Here is a 26,462-nt window from a genome sequence, read left to right on the forward strand (position 1 = left end):
TAACATAATCACAGTCACTAGTCTGCAATTTTTGGAACATAATTCCATAAAGTTAGGATCTGTACATTAAATCCTATAAATTTGACTGATTCTACAGACCTAAACGGTTTTTCTTTGAAATATCCCTGCTTAAATATCTCAGGGAATTCACTTCTACTTAAAGATTACTTAACAGATTTATACAAACCCCAAATTTAGTTTTTGTATTTATCTAAATAGTTACTGATAAAGAATTCATGTTTGTAGATTGTAATAAAACTGAAGACAACAAATATAGTTTGCTGATTAAACATGTAATTCGTTATGATTGCAACAGTGACTGAGATCAATGATTTCATTATTAATTCCAGTGCTCAAACAGCTGAATTATACCAATTGTGATAATGCGAGGTAATTTGGATGCACAGCACTGCCAGTTCGTTTTGAGATTCCACTACAAGACTCTCTGGATCTCAGGGATGAAGATAAGATTATGACACCTGAAACAATGACGTTCTGCCTTGGGTAGCTGCAATTTAGTGCACAGATTCATTTTGCAACTTGGGTGATAGGAACAATGTGGTGGCCAGATCTGCAGGGGTTTAAGGTGGAAAGCTCCTATTTGAAAATGTGATCACACCTTTTAGACTAAAGCTGATATTGCTATGATGCAAATAATTCCTAAAGTTTATCACCAAATATTTAGGGTGGTCACCATGTTTATGGAAGAGCTCGAAAATTATGGCTCTGAGCCTCGGGATAGGCACGATTGATGAGGGGTAGTGCTAGGGTTTAGTTTATTGAATACTAGTCCACTGACCTGAACAACCGTTTTCAAATGTTGACTCTGCATAGATCACTAGATGTATTTGAATTCTTGTTGCTGATATAGATAGCACTTCTAACAATAGAAATCAGGCAATATGAAAGCTCATATAATGTTAAGATATAAATACCTAGAATATTAATAATGTTATTCGACATCAAACTGGAATAAGATCATAGATGATATCTCTACACAATCTGCACTAATGTAACTTTTCAAAAGGTACACAAAAGGAGTGTGTCTGAAAAAGTAATTATGTGACATTTGCTAGGTGATGGGCCATTCCACCAAGGACTGCCTGTATAACTTAAAGACGAAAGGGCCACAAGTGCTTTTCACCTAGGAAGAACCATCTACCTCCGCAGCAGACGCTGCCATCCAGCAAACAAATATTGCGTCATTTGGTGGGTCTCAAAATAACTATCGAGGAGGAAGAGGAGGTAATGAGAACAAAAGCCAAATACAATACGACTTGAAGGGCTGACCAATGATTCAGCATCAGGCGTGCAGCTAGTGGGGCTGCTTCGAGCGAGACTGCGAGAAGAGCGAGACTGCGAGAAGAACAACACACTGCAAAAGTTGTGTGGATTGTGTGGTCCTAGATATCATGAAGAAGCCAATTGCCTGAAGCCTTGGGTGAACTAACTCAACATTGAAGATGAAGAAGTGCTGGTAGTCACTCGTAATTAGGTGAAACAAGTGGTGTGTCGTAATCCCTGTACAAAGACGCAGAGAGTATGGGAGGCGAAAGAGGAAATAGAGAAGGCAATGAAAGCGAAGGGGGATTTATTTGTGGCTACAAGTACCTCTGGATTTACTAGGGCAGATATTGCAGATGGAGGTTCAAGTTAAAATACAAGACTTCCACACCTTACCCTAGTTGAAGACAACATTATTGAATACCTACATCCTACAACCAAGTACTACCACCTCACAACAACCAAACATTTTGGGAGGATCGATGGTAGACGTTATGTTACTTGCATTGAACAATGGGCGATACCCCGCAGTTGTTGAGATGGGTATCCTCATCAATACCATAGTTGATGGTGGGTCAGGGGAAAATGTTCTTTCAGAGGAGACATGGGAGAAACTTGGGAAGCGTACCCCTAGGTCCCCTACCTTCAACTTACTCGGTGAAGACCAGTATGGAATTAAACCTCTAGGAATACTAATGGCTCAGCCAATCACCATTGGAACCTAGCCATTTGTGTTAGATTTCATCGTGATTCCATTGAAAAAGAAGAGGTATGATGCCATTCTCAGAAGGGGATGGCTAGTAGTTGCAAGCACAAACAATAATAGGAAGAAATACATGCTTCCATTGGAGAGCGGTGGAAGGAAGTTCGTTATCGACCTTCATACACAAATAGTGATTGAAGAGATGGCTTCAGAATCTGACTCCGATGAAGAGTTTGGTGGAATGAACGAGGGAAGAGACCGTTTGGAGCTTAATAATGAAGGTGTGTTGGAACTCAAAGGATATGCAGACGATGACTTGGATTCCTTGAACGGACTCTTCCATTGGCAAATGGAAGATTACAAGTTATTTCAAAGTTGAAATATGTTATGAGTGGAAGGAATGGATAGAGAAGAGAAGGGTGCATTTTTGTCGGCGTTTGGGGAATACAAAGGAGAAACCCAAGTGAATGAAGGTCCTGCTCACAACTTTGATGGAGGGAAACCAATCAAGTACGAAGAGCGATTTGTATGGGTCATGAATCTCAGGGATGAAGAGAATCCATGCAACATATTGGTAGGCGATGATTGGGATTCTGTGTTGAAGGTAGCAATATTCAAAATCTTCACAGAATACAAAGATGTGTTTGCCTAGAGTTACAAGGACCTGAAGGGTGTACTACCAGAGTTGTGCATACACCTTATACCCTTAGTGCTTGGAGTTGTACCTGTGCGGAAGAGACCGTATAGGATGAACAATAATTATGCAACCAGGGTTGATGAAGACATCCAACGCATGCTTGAGGCAAGAACCATATTTAGAGTTGATACAAGAAAATGGGTCTCACCTACTGTGATATCATTAAAAGAGGCAAACTAAATTAGGATTTGTGTTAATTTTCGTTGCTTGAATGTTGTCACTGTAAAGGACCCCTTCCCTATTCCGTTCACGGATACAATACTTGAAGAAGTTGGACACGAAATGTACTCATTTATGGACAAGTTCTTTGGTTATGGCCATATATCAATCGTAGATGAGGATAAATTGAAGACCACTTTTGTGGTAGAGGATGGCGCCTATGCATATAATTGGATGCCCTTTGGTTTGTGCAATGCGCCGACAATATTCCAAAGAATAATTCTTTATATCTTTGATAAAATGTTCGTAGGAAACTTTTGCTCGTTCTTGGATGATTTGCCTATCTTCAATGGACAAGACACACATTTGGTAGCACTTGGGTAGTGCATGGAAAGGTATCGTTGGGCCAGGCTAGTGCTGAACCTGAAGAAGTGTAGATTCATGGTACCCTAGGATAAGCTGTTGGGGCACATTGTATGTAAGATGGGACTCAAAACTAATCCATACAATGTACACGTGATAGTGGAGATGGAAGCACTAACTAACGTCAGTGGAGTCATTCTTTTTAGGACTCATTGAATACTATAGAAGGTTCATAAAGAACTTTGCTCAAGTTTCATGCCCCTTCGACATACTGACAAGAAAAAGGAAACCCTATGTTTGGGGTGTGGAGCAAGAAACCTCCTTTAAGGAATTAAAGACGAGATTGCTAGGGGCAACGATCCTGGCATACTCGAACTGGGATAAAGAGTTTCACGTGCACGTGGACATGTCTAACTTTGCAATTGGTGCAACAATTGCATAGACAAGTGATCATTGCTTGGATCATCCTATCTATTTCACTAGCAGATTGTTGTTGAGGGCATAGAAGAACTACAACACAATGGAGCGGGAGGCTATAGGAATGGTGCATGTTGTACAAAAGTTCAAACATTATCCAGTTGGCAATGCCCTTCACATTCTATGTAGACCACAAGGGTTGATGTTCTTCGTGAACAAATCCATCATTCAGGGGAGGGTGAGCAGATGATTGTCGCTACTCCAAGAATTTCCATTCACCATCGTGGTGCGACTAGGAAATAGCCATGTTATAGCCGATCAACTATCTCGGATCAGGTCAGGGTAGCCACTAGGAGTCAATGATGACTTTCCAGATGCACATTTATTTCGTATAGCCATCCTTCCAGAGTGGTACAAAAGCATCGGCGAATATCTATGCACTTCACAGTTCCCTAGGGAGATGCCAATAGGTGAATGAAGTTGGTATTGAGGAGCAAAATGTTTTTGCTAATTAATGGTCTGTTGTATAAGATGGGGTTAGACTAGGTATTGAGAAGATGTATCATGGAGGAGGAAGTACAAAGTGTCATTCAGGAAGCCGACAAAGGTTGTACAGGAGGGCATATGTGACCAGACATGACGGCAAGGAAAGTACTCTTGGCAGGGCTATGGTGGCCTACATTGTACAATGATGCCAGAGAGTGGGTGGTCAGCTGTAACACTTGTCAGCGCATGGGTAAACTCTTGAACTGGGATTTTATGTTGCTCAATACATCACATGTCCAAGAGTTGTTCAAACGGTGAGGTTTAGATTTCATGGGGCCCCTCAAGCCAAGTAGGGCTCGGAGATGCTGTTATGTTTTGTTGTAGCAATTGAGTATCTGATGAAGTGGGTGGAGGTACGAGCATTACTAGACAACTTGGCCATAAGCACGTCAAAGTTTATTTATGAGCAAATCATCACACGTTATGGTGTCCCTATTCAATTGACCAGTGATAGGCCAGGTCCCTTCATCAATCATGTGATCCGACTGCTCATGATTGAGTTCAAAAAAATTCATTCCCTATCAAGCCCATATTATCTAAGGGCCAATGGCCAGGTGGAGGCAATGAACAAAATTTTAGTGTTGGTCATCTACAAGTCATGTAGGGTGGAGCAAGCCGATTGGGAAGAAAAGTTGCCATCAACACTTTGGGCATGCCGCACAGCTAACAAAGTCAAAATAGACAAAGACCATTCCAACTAATGTTTAGGCAAGAAGTGGTAGTGCGAGCAGAATTTGTGGTTCCAAGCCTTTGGATAGCGATTGAAAATAGACTCGGCAATATGGAAAGTCTTCAGGAGAGATTGTATAAGCTAAACAAGCTAGATGAACGAAGGCTAATGGTGCAATGGGCAACGAAGGCACCACAAACTCGTCATAAATCATGGCATGATAAACATCTAAAGCGAACAAGGTTTCAGCCTGGACAGTTGGTGCTAAAGTACAATGGGTGTAATGAGATTAAACTTGGGAAGTTCAAGGTAAAATGGTTAGGACCCTACAAAATATAGGAAGTTGGCAACAATGGAGCCATAAAGTTGTGGACTCTCGATGGATGGGAGATAGCGGATCCAGTTAATGGTTCGAAATTGAAGATCTACCATCAGAGGAATGAGGGTTGTAGAGTTAACACTGGTCACCTAGAAGAGGGGAAGACATAGGAAAAAAAGCAGAAGTCATTGAACGGTGATTGTCACCGGACAGTGAAGTCACTGTCGGCAAAACAAAAAAACCACCCGCACATCAATAAAAACATACAGAGACATTCATCTTGTTTAGTATATCCAAACTTGCACAAACATGATAATTGCACTTGCAATATGACGAGAAAATTTCTTTAGGGTTTGTGTGAAAGAGAAAACTAGCTCAAAGTTGTGCTCCTGTGAGCATCATTAAATCCTACCGTCGACATCAAGGAACCAGCCATCAGGCATTAAGGCAAGCATTAAGTGCTCACGGGGTTGGAATAACCCAATGGGAGATGGTAGAGGAAGCCACAGAGAGTCATTTCGTGGACAGGGTGAGGCCATCAATGCAAGAAGAGTGCCATTAGAGAAGGAACATGTGGCATACAAAGAAAATCGGAAAGAAAAGCTGTACAACCATCAAAAGAATCAATTATTGCACGAAATGACAAAAGCAAGATGGTTATGGATTTAGCCAAAAAGCTAACTGCTTCCTGGAAAACAAAGTTACATATAGATTTGCCGAGATCAAGTTCCAGGATGACCAAGAACGCTCAGATTTTGCCTCCATGCTTAAAAGTTGTAAGCAGTATAGACAAAGGCAAAAGGATGAGGAGACCAAGATCGTCTACAACCCCTAGCAAAGAGCATGTGATGCCATAGACAATAATGTTAAAAGGCTTGAATGGTTTGGATTGCCAAGGATGGTGGTTTGAGAGTGAAACAACACTAGACAACTAGGTTATTAAAGATAACCTGAGGCATGCGCGTGTGCAATGTATGATATAGATGCAAATATTTTGCGTGAAGGATTTTAAAGGCCCTCTCTGAGCAATGATTGTTTGATTGTGTCTCCATGAAGAGCACAGTATCATGCATGGACCACTTGGTAGAAGTTTCTTTCACACCATCATAATTCATGTGAGTTTTTGGCTTACCAACGAAAGGGCGTAAAGTGGAGTTGAAGTCATAGAAATTGGCTCCGAAGGTGAAAGATTTCTACATCCGGCCAATCTATAGAGATGACCTCATAGAGGCAGAGAGGGAGTTGCTTAACATGGCTTCACAAAATAGGGTGATAAAGAGGTCGTTTATTAGTGAGGGGTATTGGAGATGCTTGATGAGCTTGGTCAAGAGCTGACTAATAGGCTCTAGTTGCGCATGCGACATTTCATTTCAGTAGGTCTCCATTATGAATAACTTGCTGGGAGGAAGGGTTTATGATTGGGGTACATTGTTAGCAGAGCGCATGTACTAATTATATACCCTTTAGCATAGGACATTCTACATGCCGCACAAGGTGATTGGATTGCTTATGGATGTCGTGGTTAACCAAGTGCCATATGACATTTTGACGAGAGAGGTCAAAGTAGTACCTGTGGTACTTGACGAGCCCCCTATTATGAGATGGAGACATTTGGACTCACTAGGTGGTCAAAATGCAACAGTTTAGAAGAGGTCCAAACAGGTGACAAACACAACTTAGGTCTTGGGGATACGGATAGCGGGTGCCAGGAGTCGTTTGAGGATGAGAATGGCATAAAAGAGGACAAAGATGAGGAAGTGGAGGTGATGTCAACAACCCCACTATTATTTCCATGACCTATGTTGTCTAGCACGACTCATTTGACACCCATTGCGACCAACACTCTTATTCCAGTATTTGGTCAGGTTAGAGCAGCAATAGATATGACTCCACTGATAGTGATGATGATGAGGGTTTCGAGGGTGGCTGTGACTACGTTGATGGAGGCCACTCCAGTGACAGTATCGCCCACGAAGAGCACTTTAGCAGTTGTCAATATGCCTCAGAGAGTTGAAGATTTGGATGGAAATGTGATAGGAGTCAGGGAGATTGCAAGCAATGGATCACAGGAGCAGGTTCGATTGGAGATGATTGGGTCGAATGTTGTGGTGACTGTGGATGCCACATAATTGGGTGATCCAGTAGGAGGTAGTCTTGGGGTGAGCAGGGACGTGAGTATTCTGGAAAGGGAACATCATACACTAGTAAGACAGATTAGTTTATCGAGCCATGCAAGTGCATACCTAGCAGGATGGCTACTTCCACCTTTAGCACAGGGACCTTCCATTCAGTCCCCTATGAGAAAGGACCTCCATTCAGAGGCAATGTTGTTGGAAAATGATGTCCCTGAAGATGTAGAGGCACCTTTGCTAAGAGAGATGGGAGAACAAAGTAGAGTAGCACTAGGAGGGGAATTAGAGACTTTGATGTAGGCAAAGGACAAAATGCCAACAGATGATAGGAGGGATGAGGATGTGCATACATACCTTTGTGTTATTATTGAAGTAATATATATAGGAAGGTTCCTTGCAGAGGAGGTGCTTGCAGCGCGATGAGAGGAGGCTAGGGTAGAGGCTTGGGTAGCAGTAGAGAAATCTCAAGAGGAGATAGCTACTCGACTAGCCACTCAACAAACCGCTTGGGATGGAGAGCCTGCAGTACTGATAACACAGCTAGAGGCAGCCATGTAGGGTAAGATTGTGGTAGAACAATAGTTGGCAGTGGAAATGAAGGGAAAGGAGGTAGCATACTATAAGGAGGCTGAATTACAGGAAGTCACATTGATGTTGAAGGAGCTAGTCGAGGAGAATTCAAAGATACAAGTAGATCGGGATATTCGCACATATTAGGTGTACCAGTTGCGAAGGGAATTGAACACTTATACGTCCCAAACAGTAGCTCTAGGGACGCTTCCTCCCAACTCTTCTTAGCTTTTTTTTCATATATGTATTCAGCGTTTTCCCTATTTTGTATTTGTTGTCAAGAGATGACTTTCTTTTTGGGGGGATGATGTTGTCGAGAATAATTGTAACCTTCGGTAATAGTTTGTAAACTTTTTGGAATAGTTATTAGTTAAGTATGTAAGATGTCCGTTAAGGAGGGTAGTTGGAACGCGACGGTTGAGTCGCAACTCTTTGAGTACTATATGTACATCCATGTGAGCAGCATTAGATATCAATCAAAAGAACATTATATTATATTGTATTGTCATGAACATTAATAGAATCAGCAGTTCAGTTTTATGAAACTCAATGTCACATTCTTTACTTTTCGATTATGTATTAAACTTGATTACTAGTGATGGTAAACATGGATCACCTTGGGTCATTTTGTCAAAGGGGCTCTTTTGTTCACCAACCAATCTTTGTTTATGAACTATATGCAATCTATCTTCTTCTCATTCATCTTTTCAAGGCCTTAATTTTTGTCATATTAATTCACATTGGAACATGTGGAAGCTTGAAGGTTCTGTCAATAGTGTTATGATCCAAGCTGATATTAGTGTCCCTTCACCATTCTTGATGGTCCTAGACTTAGAATCAAAAGGTTGAGCGAATGCCATCACAAACTCTAGTTCTAGAGCAGCCACCACTGGAAATGTGGAAACCAAGTGAATATAACTTTGAATAATAGGAGCCATCTCTTTCTCTTTGGAGGTTTGTAATCTTTTGAGGAATTCAACCTTGTCTAGATGTCCAAGTTTTGTGTGTTTGATTCCATTGACATATGAGGTCACTTGGGAAGGTGAGATAGAGTTCTGATATTTGTCATATTGATACTTCATTTTCTTCTTGCCTTTTGGAGATATTGGTTCTTTTGACAAAGCAGGAATACCTATGGATGAAGTTGCAACATGAACATCTCAAAATGTTTGAACATCTTCATGTGGCACGGATGAATCCATAAGACACTATTATAGGCTTAAACTTTGCAGATTTGGAATCATACGCTTACTGGATATGAATTGAAGGTCTTTGAGCAATGGAAAATAAAGGAATTTGGATGAAATCGGCTATTTTGGTGGGAGAAAAGTTGGAAAACGAGGATTTTCCTGGGAAACAGCAGGTGGATGGAAAACAAGTGTTTGACATGGAAATGAGATGCATAAGCATATATATAGGGGGAAGACCATATACTCACAAGTGGGGCTTTTAATTCCCATTGGAAGTCATTTAGAAGGAATTTATTGTTTGCAAAGGAGTTTTCAAAGTCTGCTTGCATGTTATGCAAGTGGGCTTTTTAGTTCCAATTACAAGTAGGGTAGAAACTTAGCTCTTTTTTAGCAAGACAAGCTGATAAACTGGGTTTTTTAATTCCTTCTGCAAGTATGGGAAAATGCATGCTTGGATTTTTCTGTTTTTGGGAAGAACTTGTATTGCAACTTGCATCATTTGGCGGAAGAACTCCTATTGTTTGAGAAACAATACTCTTATTAAAAAAACTCTAGAAATCTATAAATGATTTTTAAAAATAAATTGTATATATAAAACAAGAACAAAAACAAAACGAAAGAAGTCCTAGCTTGCTCTAAAATGAATTCAAAAAAGAAAGGATACCTCCTCTTGTGGAAGAAGTCTTCAAAATTTGAAGAAAAAGCCCCAAACCTCGGCGATTTCGAATCTAGGGAGAGATCTCCAACTTGCACCTATATAAGCAAAAGATTTTGACCAGATCTTCTCACCAAATTAATGCATTCTCAGTCCTCCATGAATTCATGACAAATGGTCATGAATGGGAGAAGAAATGCTTGAGAATAGCATTGAAATGACTGCTTCAAACTTGTACAATGTGGTTATTTCTTGAGAATGCAAGCCAAATTGCAATGGAAGAGAAAAAGGACAACTTAGGTAGAAGCACAGATTTTAGAAAGATGGAAACAAGCTGCAAATGATCAAAGATGCACTTGGATGGACTTTGCAATTGCAGTTAAAAGTTTAAAATCAAATGTTTTCGTTCAAAATCCACATTTTATGCTTTAGACAGGCTATGATATGCTAAGTGCAAGCGAAAGACATGTTTTAAGCTACAACTATGGGCTTTTTAAACATGTCAACAATTCAACAGTGCTTAACTATGCCCTTGATAGGCTTTTGTCTCAACATTACAAGACAAAAATGCTTAAAAGAAGCAGCGACAGGCTTTTAAAATGATTTAGCAACTCAAAACAGTAATTTACAAAGCAACTCTTCATCACATAATGCACGTTATGTTTCATATTACGTATGTCAGGCTTTATAGATTCCTTTACAAGATTTTTCAATATTTTATGTCATTTCATACATGAAGCTCAGAGCCTTTGGGCATTTTTTCTCCATGTACATCATATTTTTACAATGAAAGTATTTTAATTTTTTTAATTCGCTATGTATTGAGCTTCTAAAATGTATACGTTGAATGGTTTATCAATGCTATGCATATTTGAAGTCTCTCCTTCTATATAAAAATTCCCCTATATTTTATAGTTGTCGCCTACTGCCCACTAAAAATTGGCCTTGAACCATACCCGTACTAGAAACACGTCCGCATCCCCAAAACTCTGTGGAGCACACGTTTCATGTAGTTTAACTTTAATCAATCCAATTGGCCTGGGATTTTCGAAGGAGATTCATGTTTGTATGAGTTTCTCCATTTGCTTGTAGACATAATTATGATGTTGCACTTGTTCTTTTTGATGGCTTGATGAATAACTTAGGTTTGCATCTTGACTTGTTGATCTTAAAATTGGAAGCCCCTTGCTTGCTTGATGGTTTGAGCTCTTCATGCTGAAATCATGTTTGCATTTGAATCGTCCAGCCTCATATCACTTCCAATTGAATTTCAACTTGAGCCTTTCCTTTTTACTTTCATTGATAGTTTACCTTGCTAAACAACATTACATTGTTAAAACTTCACATTTTATCTCAAATCAAATGGATGAATTTTTAAGGAATCAAAACTTTTAATAAAGATATTCAATGAACACAAATTCAAACTGCAAGACTTTGTATCTAATGTCACAAATTTGATTTTATCCAAAATAAATAAAGACTTCAATCTTAGATAACTTAGTCATGCTCACAGTCTTCATTGATTTGTTTTTGTCAAAATTCCTATACAACCTCTTTCATTCAAGGATTGCCCAAAGAGAATAAATTTACTTTGCTGTGTATGATAAATTCTGAGTTTGATACTTAAATCTGGAAATGATTAATCATTAGAATCCTAGAAGACCTGATTATTTTCAGATTTACGAGATTTCAATGTATATCTGCAGCTCAAATCTATCAGGCTTGATTTGTTATGATAATATCTGGGCTCGTTTGAATGATTATTCTCAAAGTCCAATGCTTTTCAACCGGAATTCAATCAGTTGACCTCTTTTTGGATTGGAATGATGAAATGAATTGAATTCGTCTTCTTTTCGGATTGCAATGATGAAATAAATTGAATTCATTTTCTTATATAGGCACCAAGGTAAAGAGGCATGTCTGCATTGCCTTCAAGCCAACTTGCTTAGCTTGCATTAGAACTCGTTTCAATCTCATTCTAACCTTGGTGAGAACTCCCATGGAGCTGGGTAAGTCATTGCCCATTTCAGAAAGCAAGGACAAGTTTGGTGAACATACAATAGTGTGTTTTGGAATTTCCTTGAGATTAAGAAGGAATGTGACACTTTTTCAAAATTTCCCCTTCTTTGGGTGAAAGAAATGTAGATTTCAGAAATTTGCCTATGATTGGGAAAATGTATCTTGTCATTTGCCTGTATCTTCCATAGATTGGGCTAGAGACATAGGAAGTTTTTCAGAATTTTGATGTGGACTGGGCTAGAACACTTTCCCTTTTTTGGAAAAGACATGGTGATTGGGTAAAAGTAAATCGAATATCTTGATGAGATTGGGTGAAGTTCATATGTTGACTTGTGGTAATCCGATAGAGATTGGACAAAGACATGTAATTTGGTTTCTGGATTTGACAAAGGGATGGGGCAAGGTTTCATGAAGATTTTAGAAATCAAGTGTTTATGTGGCAAGGTATTTCAAAATTTTTAGGGTTTTGTGGCAAGTACTTTGAGAATTTTAGGATTTATGTTGAAATTATTTTCGGAAATTCAAGCTTTATGTGGCAATTAATTTCAGAAATTGCATGAGGATGTGGCAAATGCCATGAAGACTTTCGGATTTGGTAAGGAGATGTGGCAAAGTCAACGTGTTCGAGCAAAACATTTCCTTGAATTGGACGAAATGTAACATGTTCTTTTGGAAATGCCATAAGGATTGGTCAAGACTCAAAACACCTCACAAGGCTTGGAAACTTCATGCTGATAGATGCTACTGTAAACTAGCACCTACTGAGAAAAAAAGTAAAAAGAAGGGTTCCCCATTTGCAATGGTGTTGATGGCGCCTCAAGTTTTTGGAGGCCTCCATTTGTGAAAGGATGCATGACAGGGATATTATGATGGAAATATTATCAGTGATGTCAAAAAGATTTCATGTTTCACCATCATCAATGTCAAAGGTGGACATATTTAGAGATGCTGCAGTTTTAATGATTCAATTTATTGATGAAAGACGAAGTCAAGGGTTTGAGATAAAGTACCTAAATATTTGAGGAGGTTTAGGAATTGATTATACAGATGCAGTTCTTCCTACCCCTATGGATCTCATATATAGTGAGAGAGCTAGTGTTATCTGGAAATCTTACTCTCATAATTAAGCCTGGAAGATCTCTTGTTGCAAACTCCTATGCTCTTGTGAATTGAGTAACTGAAGTCAAAACAAATGGTAACAAAAAATTTCATTGTAGTTGATGGTAGCATGGTAGAAGTTATTTGTCCCAGCCTTTATGGAGCTTACTAACGTATTGTGTTAATTTCTCGACCTTCACAATATGCTGAATTTTCAACTTTCTATATTGTTGGACCTGTTTGCATATCTGCAGACCTTTTAGGTAAGGACAGAACACTGCCAACACCATCCAAGGGAGCAGGACTGGTGGTACATGATGCGGGTGCTTATTGCATAAGCATGACATCAACTTACAACTTGAAATTGGAAATGCATCCCGTTGAATACCGGATTGAAGATGATGGATTCGTAAAAAGGATATGATGAGCTGAAGCAATTGATCATTATCTGCATTCCTTTGCCTTATAAAAACAATATTAATGAAAAATTACATCTACAACAATAATATTGACACACAATCTGCAATGTGCCGTGAGCACTTGATCATTGATAACAAGATGCAAGAGCTTCCTTGCAAGCACATGGTTCACCTTAATTGCCTCAAGCCATGGCTGAATGAGCACAATTGATTTCCCATATATTGACACGAACTGCAGATTGACGAACATGAATATGAACCAAAAAAACAACGCGAAAAGGAAGTGTCGAATGAAAAGGAGAGACGCATTGAGAAATATTAAAAGAGAGATGCAGACTTGCAAGGAGGACTATGAATTTTAAAGAATGATTTGTATTGTGAATGCATTTATATTATTTTAATGATAGATGAAAGATCTTTATTTGTGTTTGCTTAAAAGGCAAAGAGATTAAAATAGTGATTAAGGTTTATGATTAGTAAAACAATTATTGAATTATTCAAGATAAGGCATGTGCATTAGATTTTGTTGCTGCATTCTTTGTTCAACAAACAGGGATAGTGTGAAATATACGTGTTTTTCCTCACCTCTAGCTAATTGGACTTCCCACCTAAGAAGTTGAATTGCTTTTGGATAAACATAGAATTGCATATAAAGATTTGTCTTTTGCAGAGCACATGAGTAATTGATGATATTTTGATGAATATTTTTTCATAAGGTTGTACATAATAATCTTCATTATAGTTGACTTTGTTGCTTGAATAAGAAAATGCGCTGGTATTTTGAATCATTGAAATATAACCATTGGATTTATAGTTGAAGTCAGTAATCTCTGCATTTCCTTCTTGCAAACCGCTAACCCAAAATCTTATACAAACATTCAATTATTGTAAGCTTTTATATAACCTTATTTAATCGAGTTTGAAGATCTTGCCAGCCTAAGAACTCACCAAGTCAACATTCGTTATATAAAAGCAAGTGAAGGTTTACCCGCCTAGGTGTAGCAAAGTCTGAAGTCTAGGGGAATCAAGGTTATTCCCGTTCATTGGCCAAAACTGATTGGGCAATCCTATTGGAGAATCGTCAAAGCTCTTGGATTTCCGATCTGTGGTTTTGGAAACCAACAGGGGTGATGGTGTGAAAAAGTCACAACATGTAGCACCCACCCAAACAAAATGTTCCTGAACATTTCAAGGATATAATTTGTTTGGAACTCAGAATCTTGAATCAACCCTTTTCACCTATTGAACAACTAGGAAATGTTCTCAAAATGGAAGAAATCACGAATTGAGCTAAGTGCCTTCATCCTTGATTACTCATGTGTACAAGTGTGTGTATTCCCCACTCAACCAGACCATCAAAAAGCTCCTAGATCCATTACAGTTAGCTATGTAAGGTGTCCATACTTCAAAAGCAACCTGGATAGAGCCTTCCTGCCAGTCAAGTATCCGTAGCCCTGACAAGGTTATCGTTTCAATTCCCACAAGCATCGCTTTCCACTTCATTTCTTCTTATTTCTCATTTTCTTTCCTTTTTCTTTTGATATTTCACTGTCTTTTTCAAATTTTCATTTATTCTGTCAATTCCAGTTGGCTTTCAAGCAATTAAGGTCCAAGGCATAGTCAGAATCCAACCAAGGTTTGGACAGCCTTTGATCAAGTTGCCAGCTCTTCTACAAATTTAACCTCTTTATTGTTGATATCAGATCTTTCTTAATCCTTTCATTACTTTAAACTTTACTTCCTCTCCATTATGCAAATTAGTATTGTGAATTCAGTTTTGGTGATTTGTTGTTCCAAGTTTTGGACAGATATTTTAACTATTTTTGGACAAGCCTGTATAAGGCATGATCGGAATCCAACCTGCCTTTGGACACTACTCCAAGGCACCCCCACAATTTTATAGGACTTTCGACTTTCAAACTAGTTTTCACTTGCTTGCCAATCACCTAAAGTTTGTCAACTGATCCATTTTCTCCATTGCTTGATCTCTTTACTTGTAACTCTCCGTTTGCTCAGGTTTTCCTATCAGATTTGACTCAAACCAGACAGCTTATTGGCTTCATCTGAAATCTCATTGTTCAGAAGGGAGTCAAATTGAAATCCACATCAACCTTCATTCTTCATTGTATCACGCTTCATTTCTCCAAAGATGAAAACTGGAATCTCCCATTAGCCTCTTGAAGCCTCCATGTCAATCCTCACCCAAGACTTCGATCTGAAACCCCTTGCTACATTGCTGCTAAGACCATCACTCCTGCCGATTGAAAAAAGAGTGGGTCCCCATTTGCAATGGGACATGTGTTTTTTACCACACAATATGTGTCCACTCCAAAACCCCACTAGTTATTGGGATCTCCTGTCATATGAAATATTTGATAATAATGAGGGTTCTCTGAGTGGAGACCAGAATTCAGAGCTTAGAGCTTAGACAACTAAAATTATCTCTATTAAATGACAAATGATAAAGATAAAGATTGAATGCATAACTATCAATTGGCATTTAATATTCTTTATTACTACCATTTTGGCATTTGGCATTGATCAATGATGAAGTATCATACTATCAAATGTATTTAGTTTTACATTTCTTTATATTTCTTTAGTTCTTTTTCTGTATGTGTGTGTATAACTATATTAACATGTACCCAAGGGCAACAAAAAATACCTTTAGCCATTTATTCAGTTCTTGTACCTGTACCTGTACCCTCACCCAAACCTTTACCTGGAACATAGTAATAAATCCATAGTATATTCTCAATCTGAAAATTTCAGCATTTCCAACTGTATTTTCATGGATAATTTTTGCATTCCAAATATCTTAAAAATGTTGAAATTGATACATTCTATGAATGCCTAAACTTAAATTTTAACATTGTGCATAGTTTAACTTGTAACCCCAAAAATGGTTCCCTGGTCTACCATACCAGAAGATTGCCTGCCATCCATCCCTGAAATGCTGCAGAGTCCAACCAACTGCAGAAGTTATATTTTTTATGTTACTGTACTGGTTGAGTTTCCTGGTAAAAGATGTGATCTTCACGCCTTCTTGCTTGTTACCCTAACACTTAAAATAAGGATTTCTGCTTTTGGAATTCCAGTGGACACACAGTCAGCAATGGTGTGTGTTGTAGGCAGAAATTTCAATTTACTCATATTGTGCATACAAATTGAGTACTGTTTACCTTGATCAATCCCTACAGACTTAATTCTCTTCTTCTTTATTTAATTTCTACTTTCTCCATTCATTGTGATTGATTTTCTTATTTCTACCTTTTATTGGTATTTTTATCAAAGTTGTAACATGTATACATCACTGGTTTTACCTCATGAAAAACCTGGTTATGAAGATAATTAAAGTAACAATATTGCATTCTGTTTTGATATCTATATTATGTATGTTCTGATTCTGTATTGTTGGTGAAGCAGTATAACCGTTGTCCTGTCACTCTGATGCCTGCAAGTGTAGACCAATTAAGGCGGCTGTTCCATGATGCATGATGTCTACCAAGAAGAGAAGAAAGAAAGAGATCGCATTTCAACAAAGCAGATTCCGATGACCACCTGAGCTAGACTTAACGAAATTGTAATGCACACTATATCTTAACTTTTTATGGATGATTTTGAGCTCATTTTGGCATAGCAACTAAATACTTCATTCATCTAAATTAAATATTTGTAAAGCATAAAATGTAAAGATTTATTTTAAGGGTTTTCCTTCTTGATAGATATGCTAGTTGAGTGAGGATTTTTTATTAGTCGAGGAGATTGAGAAGTTGGAACTGGCTTCTCTGGGATCCAAGCAGGTCTAATTATTTAGTTCTTGCTGCAGATTTAAATTTTAAATTTGCGTCTTTGTAGCACATTTCTTCAATTGAATAAAGGCCTGATTCTATTCCATGTTGATTTGGATAAATTGCATATAATGATAATTATTGGTCAATAGTGAACACCATGGCGGAATACCTAAGTTGCTTGTTTCTGCTTTCATGTTGACATATAAAACTATAGTGGCAAAGGATGGGACTAAACTAAGTTACCCATGTTTTAATCCGCACCATGGCCATGCCAAGTCAAATTGGTATATTGGCTTTGCAAAAGTTCAATCAAACCTGGAAAAATGGGAAAGAACTTATTGAATAAGTCAAAGGGTATTTTGCTTTATAAATACAATGATTTTTGTATTAAAAATCATGATTTTTCATTTTTGAGTGTTTTAGCTTTACTTTTTTGGTTCTGAAATTTCAAATTTGTTGTATTTTCCTATGTTCCCCCAAGTTTCCAAGACAGGGAATATAGGGGACGGTGGGATGGGTTTCTGGGATGACAATTTTTTTTGCCGATTTTGGGGACGGGGTGGGGATGACAAACAAGTACGGCTATATATATACATGTCATTAATATGAAACTAAGCACAAAGTATGTCATTTAAACATTATAGAACTTTAACATACACCATTTGAATGCCATCTAGGAAATAATAACCGATTTAGTACTCAATTGTCAATATGCATATCAATATGTGAACAAAAGTATAAGTTTAGTAGTGAACAGTATCTTAGAAATATGGAAATCTAAATATTCCCAAGGGCAAGAGAGCTGCCATAAAGCTTCATCATCATGTTCAAGTTCAACATTAAAAAAAATATAGAAAAATGAAGCAGACTGCTGCCTCTATTCTCCTTTTGCCAGCATGGCATCAAAATTAGAGTCCTCATTCTCAGTAGCATGCTCCGCAGGAAGCGTAATCTCATCCAATGAAACCCTAACCAATCTTGATGCTCTCATCCTCATCTATTTGGGCCACATCCTCAGGCCCAAGATCCCACCGCAAAGCTGGAGTCTGCCTATACTTTGGAGTATGACAATCCACAAGACGAAGAGCATGATGCAATGAGGTGATAGTGTGAGAACCACACAACACATCTCAAGTTGGAGAATATCACTCCCATCGCTTAGATTCTTTAGCCTATTCTTAGTTTTTAATCTATGTAACGCATTATAATAGTCATCCTTTTGCTGTTGGCGTTGCTTCTCTACAAGTCAAATGGCTTTTGATTTCCCTCCATTGTGTCACGAAGGTGTCAACTTAGCATGGCTAGGAAGAGAGCACATATACGATATTAAAAGATAATATCTATGCTAAGCAATGAGAAGAGATCATAGAAGGAGAAAGGGAGATAAGCCTTGATTACAAAAAGACTACACAAGGGCTTTGGTAAGAACAAAGGAAAGCTGCCTTTGACATGTTTTAACAGTAATAAAGTCGGTCATAATGCATCTAGATGTGCTAATAAAGTTTCTAAGGAACCTGAGTTTAGATGTAAGAAATTCCACCCCAAGGGACATAAGTCTTTATGCTATTGAAGATGTGTGACTAATGACGAGCCTTGCACTAGTGATGAAAAAATTGTATTTATTGCTATTAAAGAAGATCATCCTAATGAAGAGAGAATTTTGGGTTGACATGTTGCTAACAAAATAAATGGGCTGTTGACACTGCACATTTACATCACATGACTAGTGCTGAAAATAAGTTTGTGAAGCTTCACGATTATGATAGTGGTGTTGTTCATTTGGCAACAACACTCCTTAATTATGAGAAAAAGATATGTTGCTTTTGATGGAAAAAAAAGTACTTATAATATTCTATATGTTGAAGGCTTAAGGCATAACTTGTTGAATGTTGTGTCAGTCTTTCCAAATAGATTGATAACCAGATACATCTCTCATACTCACATATTGGACATCTTCACTGAGCATCTATCTATTCTACAGAAAGTTTCATTTAATATGTCAACCTAAAGGTGTAATCTTGAAATGGCTTTGCACAATACATGTACTTAGTTTCCATTGTAGCCATGCTAACTATTTCTTGTATAGGAAATCTGCAAGAAAGTAAGTGATTGGAAGTAAACCTACATGAAATCCTATCTACCAAACCATAACTAATCATAAAAGCTAAGTTCGGGTTCACTAGGCATGAACTACTTTTCCCTCATTGGCTGCATGAACATACACAAACTATTTCATGTGACTGCAGGAACAAACAAAGGATGAGTGAATCTAAGTTCTTTGAAACACCGTCTACTCAAAATAACCATTGATTTATTCATATAATTAAACTGGATTACATATAGCATCTTGAAACTGGAAAAATTGCTGAAAACAATTACATCAATATCAAATTAGTGCTGATTGATTTGTTGTTAACTAACTTCTGAAGAGTTCCTCATCAACTTATTTATACTAAAGCTTATAACTAACTAGCTTTAACTTGTCAACCACTTCCAACAAAATAAGTGGATGCAATTATTACATTCAAGTATAAATGAGAAACTTCTCAGCAAGAAAGAAACACTGTTCTTCTAATATGTAGGAGAGAAGTAGGCAACTCACTTATCATATCACATATCACTAATATGTAGGAGAGAAGTAGGCAACTCAACATGGTCTTCAATATCGTCCCTACTTCTCTCTCTATATTGAATGATTCAGACTAAGAATTTGATGAGATCCATTGAATTTCTACTTGGTGGTTCCTCCTTGTTGACCTAATCCTAATACATTCATTTCCAAATTGTATTCATTCATTAAATCTCAGATCTCATAAGTATAGATACATCACATGGCTACAAGAAAATAAACCACTTAGCTGCAGGAACCCATTATGCTTGAACCATTGACATAGGAATAGTATAAAGACAACTGTGGTTCAAAACATCAAGCATTCTTCTAAAAGCAACTATAAGTCCATAGCTACATGACCATCAAATACTGTAAATATTGTTCAAAGTATTAGACCTATAACAGTAAAAGAGCCTTAAAACACCATAAAGCCTATAACAATTTTAAAACTGAGCAGCAAAAGCATAGGTAAACTTGGCCATTATTTTTGCCCATCATTCCCCCCAATTTAAGGTATTACTAGTCCTCTAGAAAATGCAAAGTTTTCTAACCTTGGTGTTTATTATGTAGTCCATGATTGAACTCAATTTTGCTCCTTTTGTTAAGCTCTAATGGCATCTATTTCTCTCTCTTAATGTTTGCCACTTGGTCATTTCTTCATCCATGTCATACTCATTACCATCATCAACCATGCTCATGATTAGCCAAAGTAAAAGTGGAGGGTGGAACTTTAGAGGAAACCAATGCTCTTTCCTTTCTCGACCTAGTTTAATGTACAATGGTCCTCTTTTTGCTGCAACTACATAGTTTTGTGGGAAATGTGGCTTGACCCTTTTCAAACTCTCAAACAAACTATTTCATCTTTGAATAATGGATCCAAGGACTATTTTTCCTTCATGTCTGGCCATTTTCTCATATTCTGATAATGCATCTTCTCTTAAATCCTCGATTCTTGCCCTACGATATTTATTTGTGAATAAGCATAGCCAACTAGTAGATTTTCTTGGCCTCCTTACACAACTCTTATAACCAATGAAGAATTTGCCTCTTCATGCCTATAAGGCTAGCATGAAGTTCCCTACTAGTCTTATTTTGTATCCATGACATAATGCTCATAATTAGATGTCTGTTATTTGAGAAAGTTGTTTCCTATTTGTCTCATGAGGAACAACAAAACTATGCAAATATAATTCACACAATTCCTTAATGCATGCAAGAATTTGTTGCACATAACATAGAATTCCTGAGTTGTTTCCATAGATGGATTTAACCCCTATACCACTTTCATCAATCTCATATTTAATTCTTGTTCCTTAAGGTAGAGCGTGTAAACCCTAGATGGTTACCTACATTGCATAATCTCAGGATCCAGGGTTGTAATAATGGTAATCCTATTCTTTAGTTTGTTAATTTCCTCATCTTTGTGTTGAAGCTCAAATCTATGATTATCAATTATTCTTTGCAATCTTCGCTTCTTTAACTTCCATAAAGCCTACTATATCAATGTATCTTTGTGCAAGCTTATTCCCCTAGCAAGTGTGGTATAAAGGCCAAGAGGTGTATTAGGCCCTTGGTCCTCTACATATGGATATGCCATTGGTGGTTCAAATACATGCTCCCTTGTCCATGCTACTATGGAAATTTCTATCATATTTTGTAGTCAAAACAACTGTTTGGGAAAGGCAATCTAAATTCTAATATTGTGGAACACATTATTTGTCTTCAACAACTATTGATACCTCTTATGCAATATCCCCTTGTTCCATATAACTTATGATTGTTTGTGGAGCACTCTCCTTAATCAAGACATCTTGACTCCCAAGTATGATATCCTCCCTTTGGTTAATGTTTAACTCCTCTTGATTAACAATTAACTTCTCCCCTGCATAAATGGATTCAGAGTACTCAATTACAAAAGAGGTTGATTCTTATTCCTGACTCTTCTTTGGGGTTTCTTCCCTTAATCTATGCCTCTTCCTAGTGGAATTTTTTCCTAATATCATTAGTACTTCCTTTTATGGTTTTTCTTGGAGGGCTCTTATTTTTAGTAGTGGCTAGAAGTGTGTTTTGTTGATTAGTTTTTATTTTCTTAGGCAGAGGAGAAATCTTTTATAGTGTCTTTTTTTTCTATTTCCTCATTTTTCGGCTTAGTCCCCTTCCTCTTTTCCTTTTCCTTTCTTCTTGTTGACCTAGATTTAACAAACCTTCAGGGTGTGCTCTCAACAATAGGTTTTGGTGGAACAACTTTTGTGTCACCAACAAAGGTCTTTGAGGCTTGAGCCTCAACTGTATGTTTAGCTGTAGGATCTTTTGTTGCGTGGATTTCCTCAAATTAGACTTGTGAGGTGGAAGGATCTTCGCTAATTTTAAAATTTCCCCTTAGATGTGCTGATCCTATGGAACCATGGAGTCCCTCTACGCCCTACATCTTCTTGTTTATACGTTTTAGTACCCACAAAATTATCCCAAGACATGGTAGAAATTTCCCTCAATGTCCTTCCAACTTAAGCAATATTGTGACACAAAATTAGGCGTACCTTTTTGGACATTAGTAACACTATGAACAAGAAAACTATAGAGGTCATTTGGAATGTTCATTCTCTGGTTGTTTCGTCAAATATTTATAAGTGAGTTGAAATGGATAGAATGTAGATGTGACAATTGATCCTCAAAGGTGAGGTATCTTATAACATATGAAGCTATTGGAATGCAGTCTAGTGGTAATGACAAACTCTTCGTGCCTTGCTTGTCCATTTTAAGCCCGGGGTCACCTTGCAAAGTAAATTGGGCACGAGCCATTATGGAATCCTTTTTTTAAGGAAAATTTTCACCTTAAAAAGCTAAATTAGTCACCTCAACTATTATATTCTCTGAAAACTCTACTCTAAAATCTTTCATAATTGACACATCATTCCTAAGAGACTCTGCAAACTTTAGGACAATATTATCATCAAAACTTGAGAGCTTTAGAAAGTAATCCAACCACCCACAATTCTGAAATTATTATTGACACCTCTGGTCTCGAAAAGGGACATTGTAAAATCTTGGCTCATCGCAGATGAGTAGACCTCCCATATAAATGCAATTCTGCTCATAGGTTTTAAACTCCCTTGCAAAACTTTTTGGACAATTTTGTAACCAGCAACATGACTCATAATTTGGCTCAATTTTCTGGAACAATGATTGAAATGCAAAATATTCCAAAAACCCTTATGTCTCTACTATGTTCTAGTACTATTATTTGTACACTGCAATGTATATGATAATATTTTATAAATTCAAAATGGATGTAGGAATATAATGTTTGCTTTTTTGGGACATTAGAAAAGTTAGACATATTCATATAATATTAAAATTGACTTAGAGAGCATGGACTCAAATTATAAAAAGGTCAATTTAATATTATAAAGTGGGCTAAAGATGACAAGGAGAGATAAGATGAAAAGCCAGGAAGGGAGTCGAAGAGTCACAACTGAGTATAAAAGGAAATAGACTCATTCATTTTGATATGCTTGATTTATGATTCAGATTTCAATTTCTCTCTTGCGAGAGTTATTCAAAAAGCTTCAACTTTCAGCCAATGTGAGGACATAGCCCGTCGTGTCGACAGACAATGGACGCAAACACATTGTCTGTGGAGATGTCACATAAGTGTCTGACATGTGCTTATAGGTTCTTTTCTTAGTATTCCAATTTGATTGTAAAATTGTGTTTAAGATTGGATTTTGAATTCTGGTTATTGTATTGCTGTTGTATGATGCAATAACATGTTTTGAGAGTTATTGGTTTTATATTGTTGGTTTGTAACTCATTTTAATATGCTTGAATCCTGAGTATTATTTTGAAAAAGAACAAATTAATATCTATTGGATAATCTACTGGTTTTTATTGTTGTTTCATAATACATCTTCATATGTTTAAGTTTTGAATATATTTTTGAAGAAGAATCGGGTCAATATCCGTTTGAGATACTTCAATGGTATCAAAACTGGTTTTCATGCCAGCCTGTGAAGCTTATTCAGAAAATTTAATTAGAATTACCAGCTTGCAGATTTTTAATCAGGAATTCATTAATAGAAGTCCTATTAGAGACAAAGTTATAGACTTATTGCTATGGAGTCCAACGTATGGTATTTTATGTGAGAAAATTGAGATTTATAAGCCATTGTGGATCATTTGATATTTGGGTAATATTCTAATATGCTGAGAGATACTACAAGTCTTGAAATAATATTTTTCTTCATGGAAGGCAATGTTGGCAAATTTGTTCTATGACTGTTCATTAAGCCTAAGCTAAACAATACAAATATCAAGGAGCATTCGGGACCCCGAAATATAAGAGTTGAGTGTCTATGGCAAAATTTTAATTTATGCATGAGTGGAAGTCTTTTGGCTAACCATCTGGAACCACTATTTTATTTCACAATGGGATGGTGAAAAAAGATTTTGTAAGAGATTGCCTAGAACAAAATTGGAGAGTTTTGTTTGCCGCCAATTTGAAGAATGTCGAAAGATGCTCTTGGAAACAAATTTTGAGTTCTAAAACTATTTTGGAGGATTTGGTGAGATGGTATTGCCCACCAAATTGGAAAGAAGAAACCTGTACTCTCTTTGATGAGGCCAATAATATAGATAAAGTATATAGTAAGCGTGGCTACTTAAGCAAGCATATGCAAGCTAAAGACAACTTAGGGCGTGAACTATAGGATTTTGCAAAACCAATCCCTACTGTTAAACAAACACCACTATTTGATGAAGATTTGGCTAATGGAGTTCTGGCTTCACAATAGCAGAAATTGCACCTGCTGTTAATAAAGATAATGTTTCAAAATGGTTTAAGGAATGCAAACAATATATCATATCTACATGTTGTAGAGGCATGGATATAGACACACTTGAGCATCTTTGCGAGGTATATGAAACAATGGAACTTTGAGTTGAAACATCTTTCCTAATGCTGTAATTATCAGTTATGATTATTTCAAAATAGCAATGGTGGATATAGTAACTGCCAGCACAAAAGTTATATTGAGGCCAGTAGCAGAGACTTCACATTGCATTAAGTTGCGGAGAGGAAAATAGTCAGTGATGTTTCGTTAAGCCTTCATGGGTATCCGAGATTGATAACGAATGAAACCCACAATAGTTGTTTGAATGGTGAGTGGAGTTCCTCATATCGGGTGTCAATACATTTCATAACAGACAGGAAACCTCCTATAACAAGCCCTGTGAAGGAGAAAAGGGAGTTTGGACGTGGTGTGTGGCCCTCTACCACGTGGACAACAAGACTTACACCCTGGGCATACCAGTCAATAGAAATTTGCAAGGACTTTTGTGGGAGGCTGCAGGAATTATTGGGGGTCTTAAGACATTGCACGACTACCACAATCTACATTAGTAGCCGAGACTTCTACGGTAACCCAAAAGATCCATCTTTATGTGCACTTCCAACATTAAACGTTAATATTGATTTAGGAAGGTGAACTTAACCGCCTGGCAATGGACGACACCCATTAATATGGTTTGCATGATTCATGTGATGCATACACTAATACAAGACTAACAAATATTTGAAGTTAAAACGGTGTAGCATAAATCGATTGCAAGGAATATCTAGAGCGTTACGACACCCACTCAAAATTCCTTTTTGTCGCTAGTCTCTCAATAGTCTTTGAAGTAGAAGACAAACCATTGTGTGCAGGGATGAGACGTGTCTGGATGCAATAAGTAATTCATTGCTGTTACTGGATCTGTCTCCTAAAATATTGTTAGTAAAAGAGGATAGTTGGGCAGACGCTAAGTGAGATGTAATGTTTCAGTTGACGTATTTATTAGAAATGACTGCATAACCTTCCCTTGGTTTGTCATGAATAAGTGAAGGAGAATGCCACGTGTTTGGGTTATCAAATAGGCAATACACAATAACACTAATTAATTGTCATTATCGAATTTCAACACTTGGCATGAGAATAAAGTCTCAAAGCTTCCCAGATTAATAATTGACACTAATGATCATAAATTCTTGAAAAGCAGACACAAAAAGATTATTGTTGATGCTTGTCTTAAGGAGACTCCCGTCTCTCTAATTTTGGCTGTTGCTACTGGAGGTCAGGGAAGTTTTATGTGTAACTGTCGATGGTTCCTTGTCATGGAATGGGCAGTGTTCTATATTGTTGGTGGTATTCACTTGTACGAGACATAAACTTGGATAATCTGAGGTGTTCAGGTTTAGGACAGTGTTTAGTGTATTGGTTCTAACTCTCAGAGTTGATGCGATCATTGAGTATGTAGTGGAATTTTCATAATTTTTGGAAAGTGTGTTCAACAGCTAATCTAGGGTGAATTTATTGAGAGCTATATTGATAGTATGATTTGATCTGTATATGATCAATATCCTTATTCTATAAGACTGATTTTGTCTTATTCTAATTGCTCTATTTGAAAAAGTAATAAGGCTTATCGATTGACTATATTGAAGTCATCAATCATAAACGAAAAAATAGTGTATTTGTTTCGAGAACACAATCAAGGTGAATCACAACTTACCTTCCTCGAAAAATCATTACATCTGCTTGTATTAAATCTTTCAACTTGGGTATGAAGAAAAATTGTTAAGCTTGAAGTTTTGCTTCAAGGCAAAATTGTAATCTATTTTGTTGCCAACCCAGTTATTGCTTGTAGGGGGGCATTTGAGTTTTCCAATTTGAGGCAACAATCAGGTAGGCTGAATTACAATCTCAATTCAGAATTACTGTCATAATTAGTATGCTGCAAGTGATGAGGTTTAAATTCAAGGGTTGAAAACTCAATTGAAGA

The 26,462-nt window shown here is 37.3% G+C and overlaps 1 protein-coding gene across 1 annotated transcript in view; it reads left to right on the forward strand.

Annotated features, from left to right (window-relative positions):
• PEX12 (peroxin-12) overlaps positions 1-17,136 on the forward strand; it is a 210,336-nt gene extending 193,200 nt beyond the window's left edge. Inside the window, exon 11 of the mRNA XM_089831031.1 lies at positions 16,668-17,136. Coding sequence (XP_089687157.1) covers positions 16,668-16,739 — 72 coding nt within the window. The 3' untranslated portion in view covers positions 16,740-17,136. The remainder of the gene's footprint in view (positions 1-16,667) is intronic.
• Positions 17,137-26,462: the final 9,326 nt, after the last annotated feature.

This window comes from Cupressus sempervirens, chromosome 1 (assembly GCF_028749045.1).
Source record: "Cupressus sempervirens isolate cs-2001-9-10 chromosome 1, ASM2874904v1, whole genome shotgun sequence".
NCBI classification, from domain to species: Eukaryota; Viridiplantae; Streptophyta; class Pinopsida; order Cupressales; family Cupressaceae; genus Cupressus; species Cupressus sempervirens.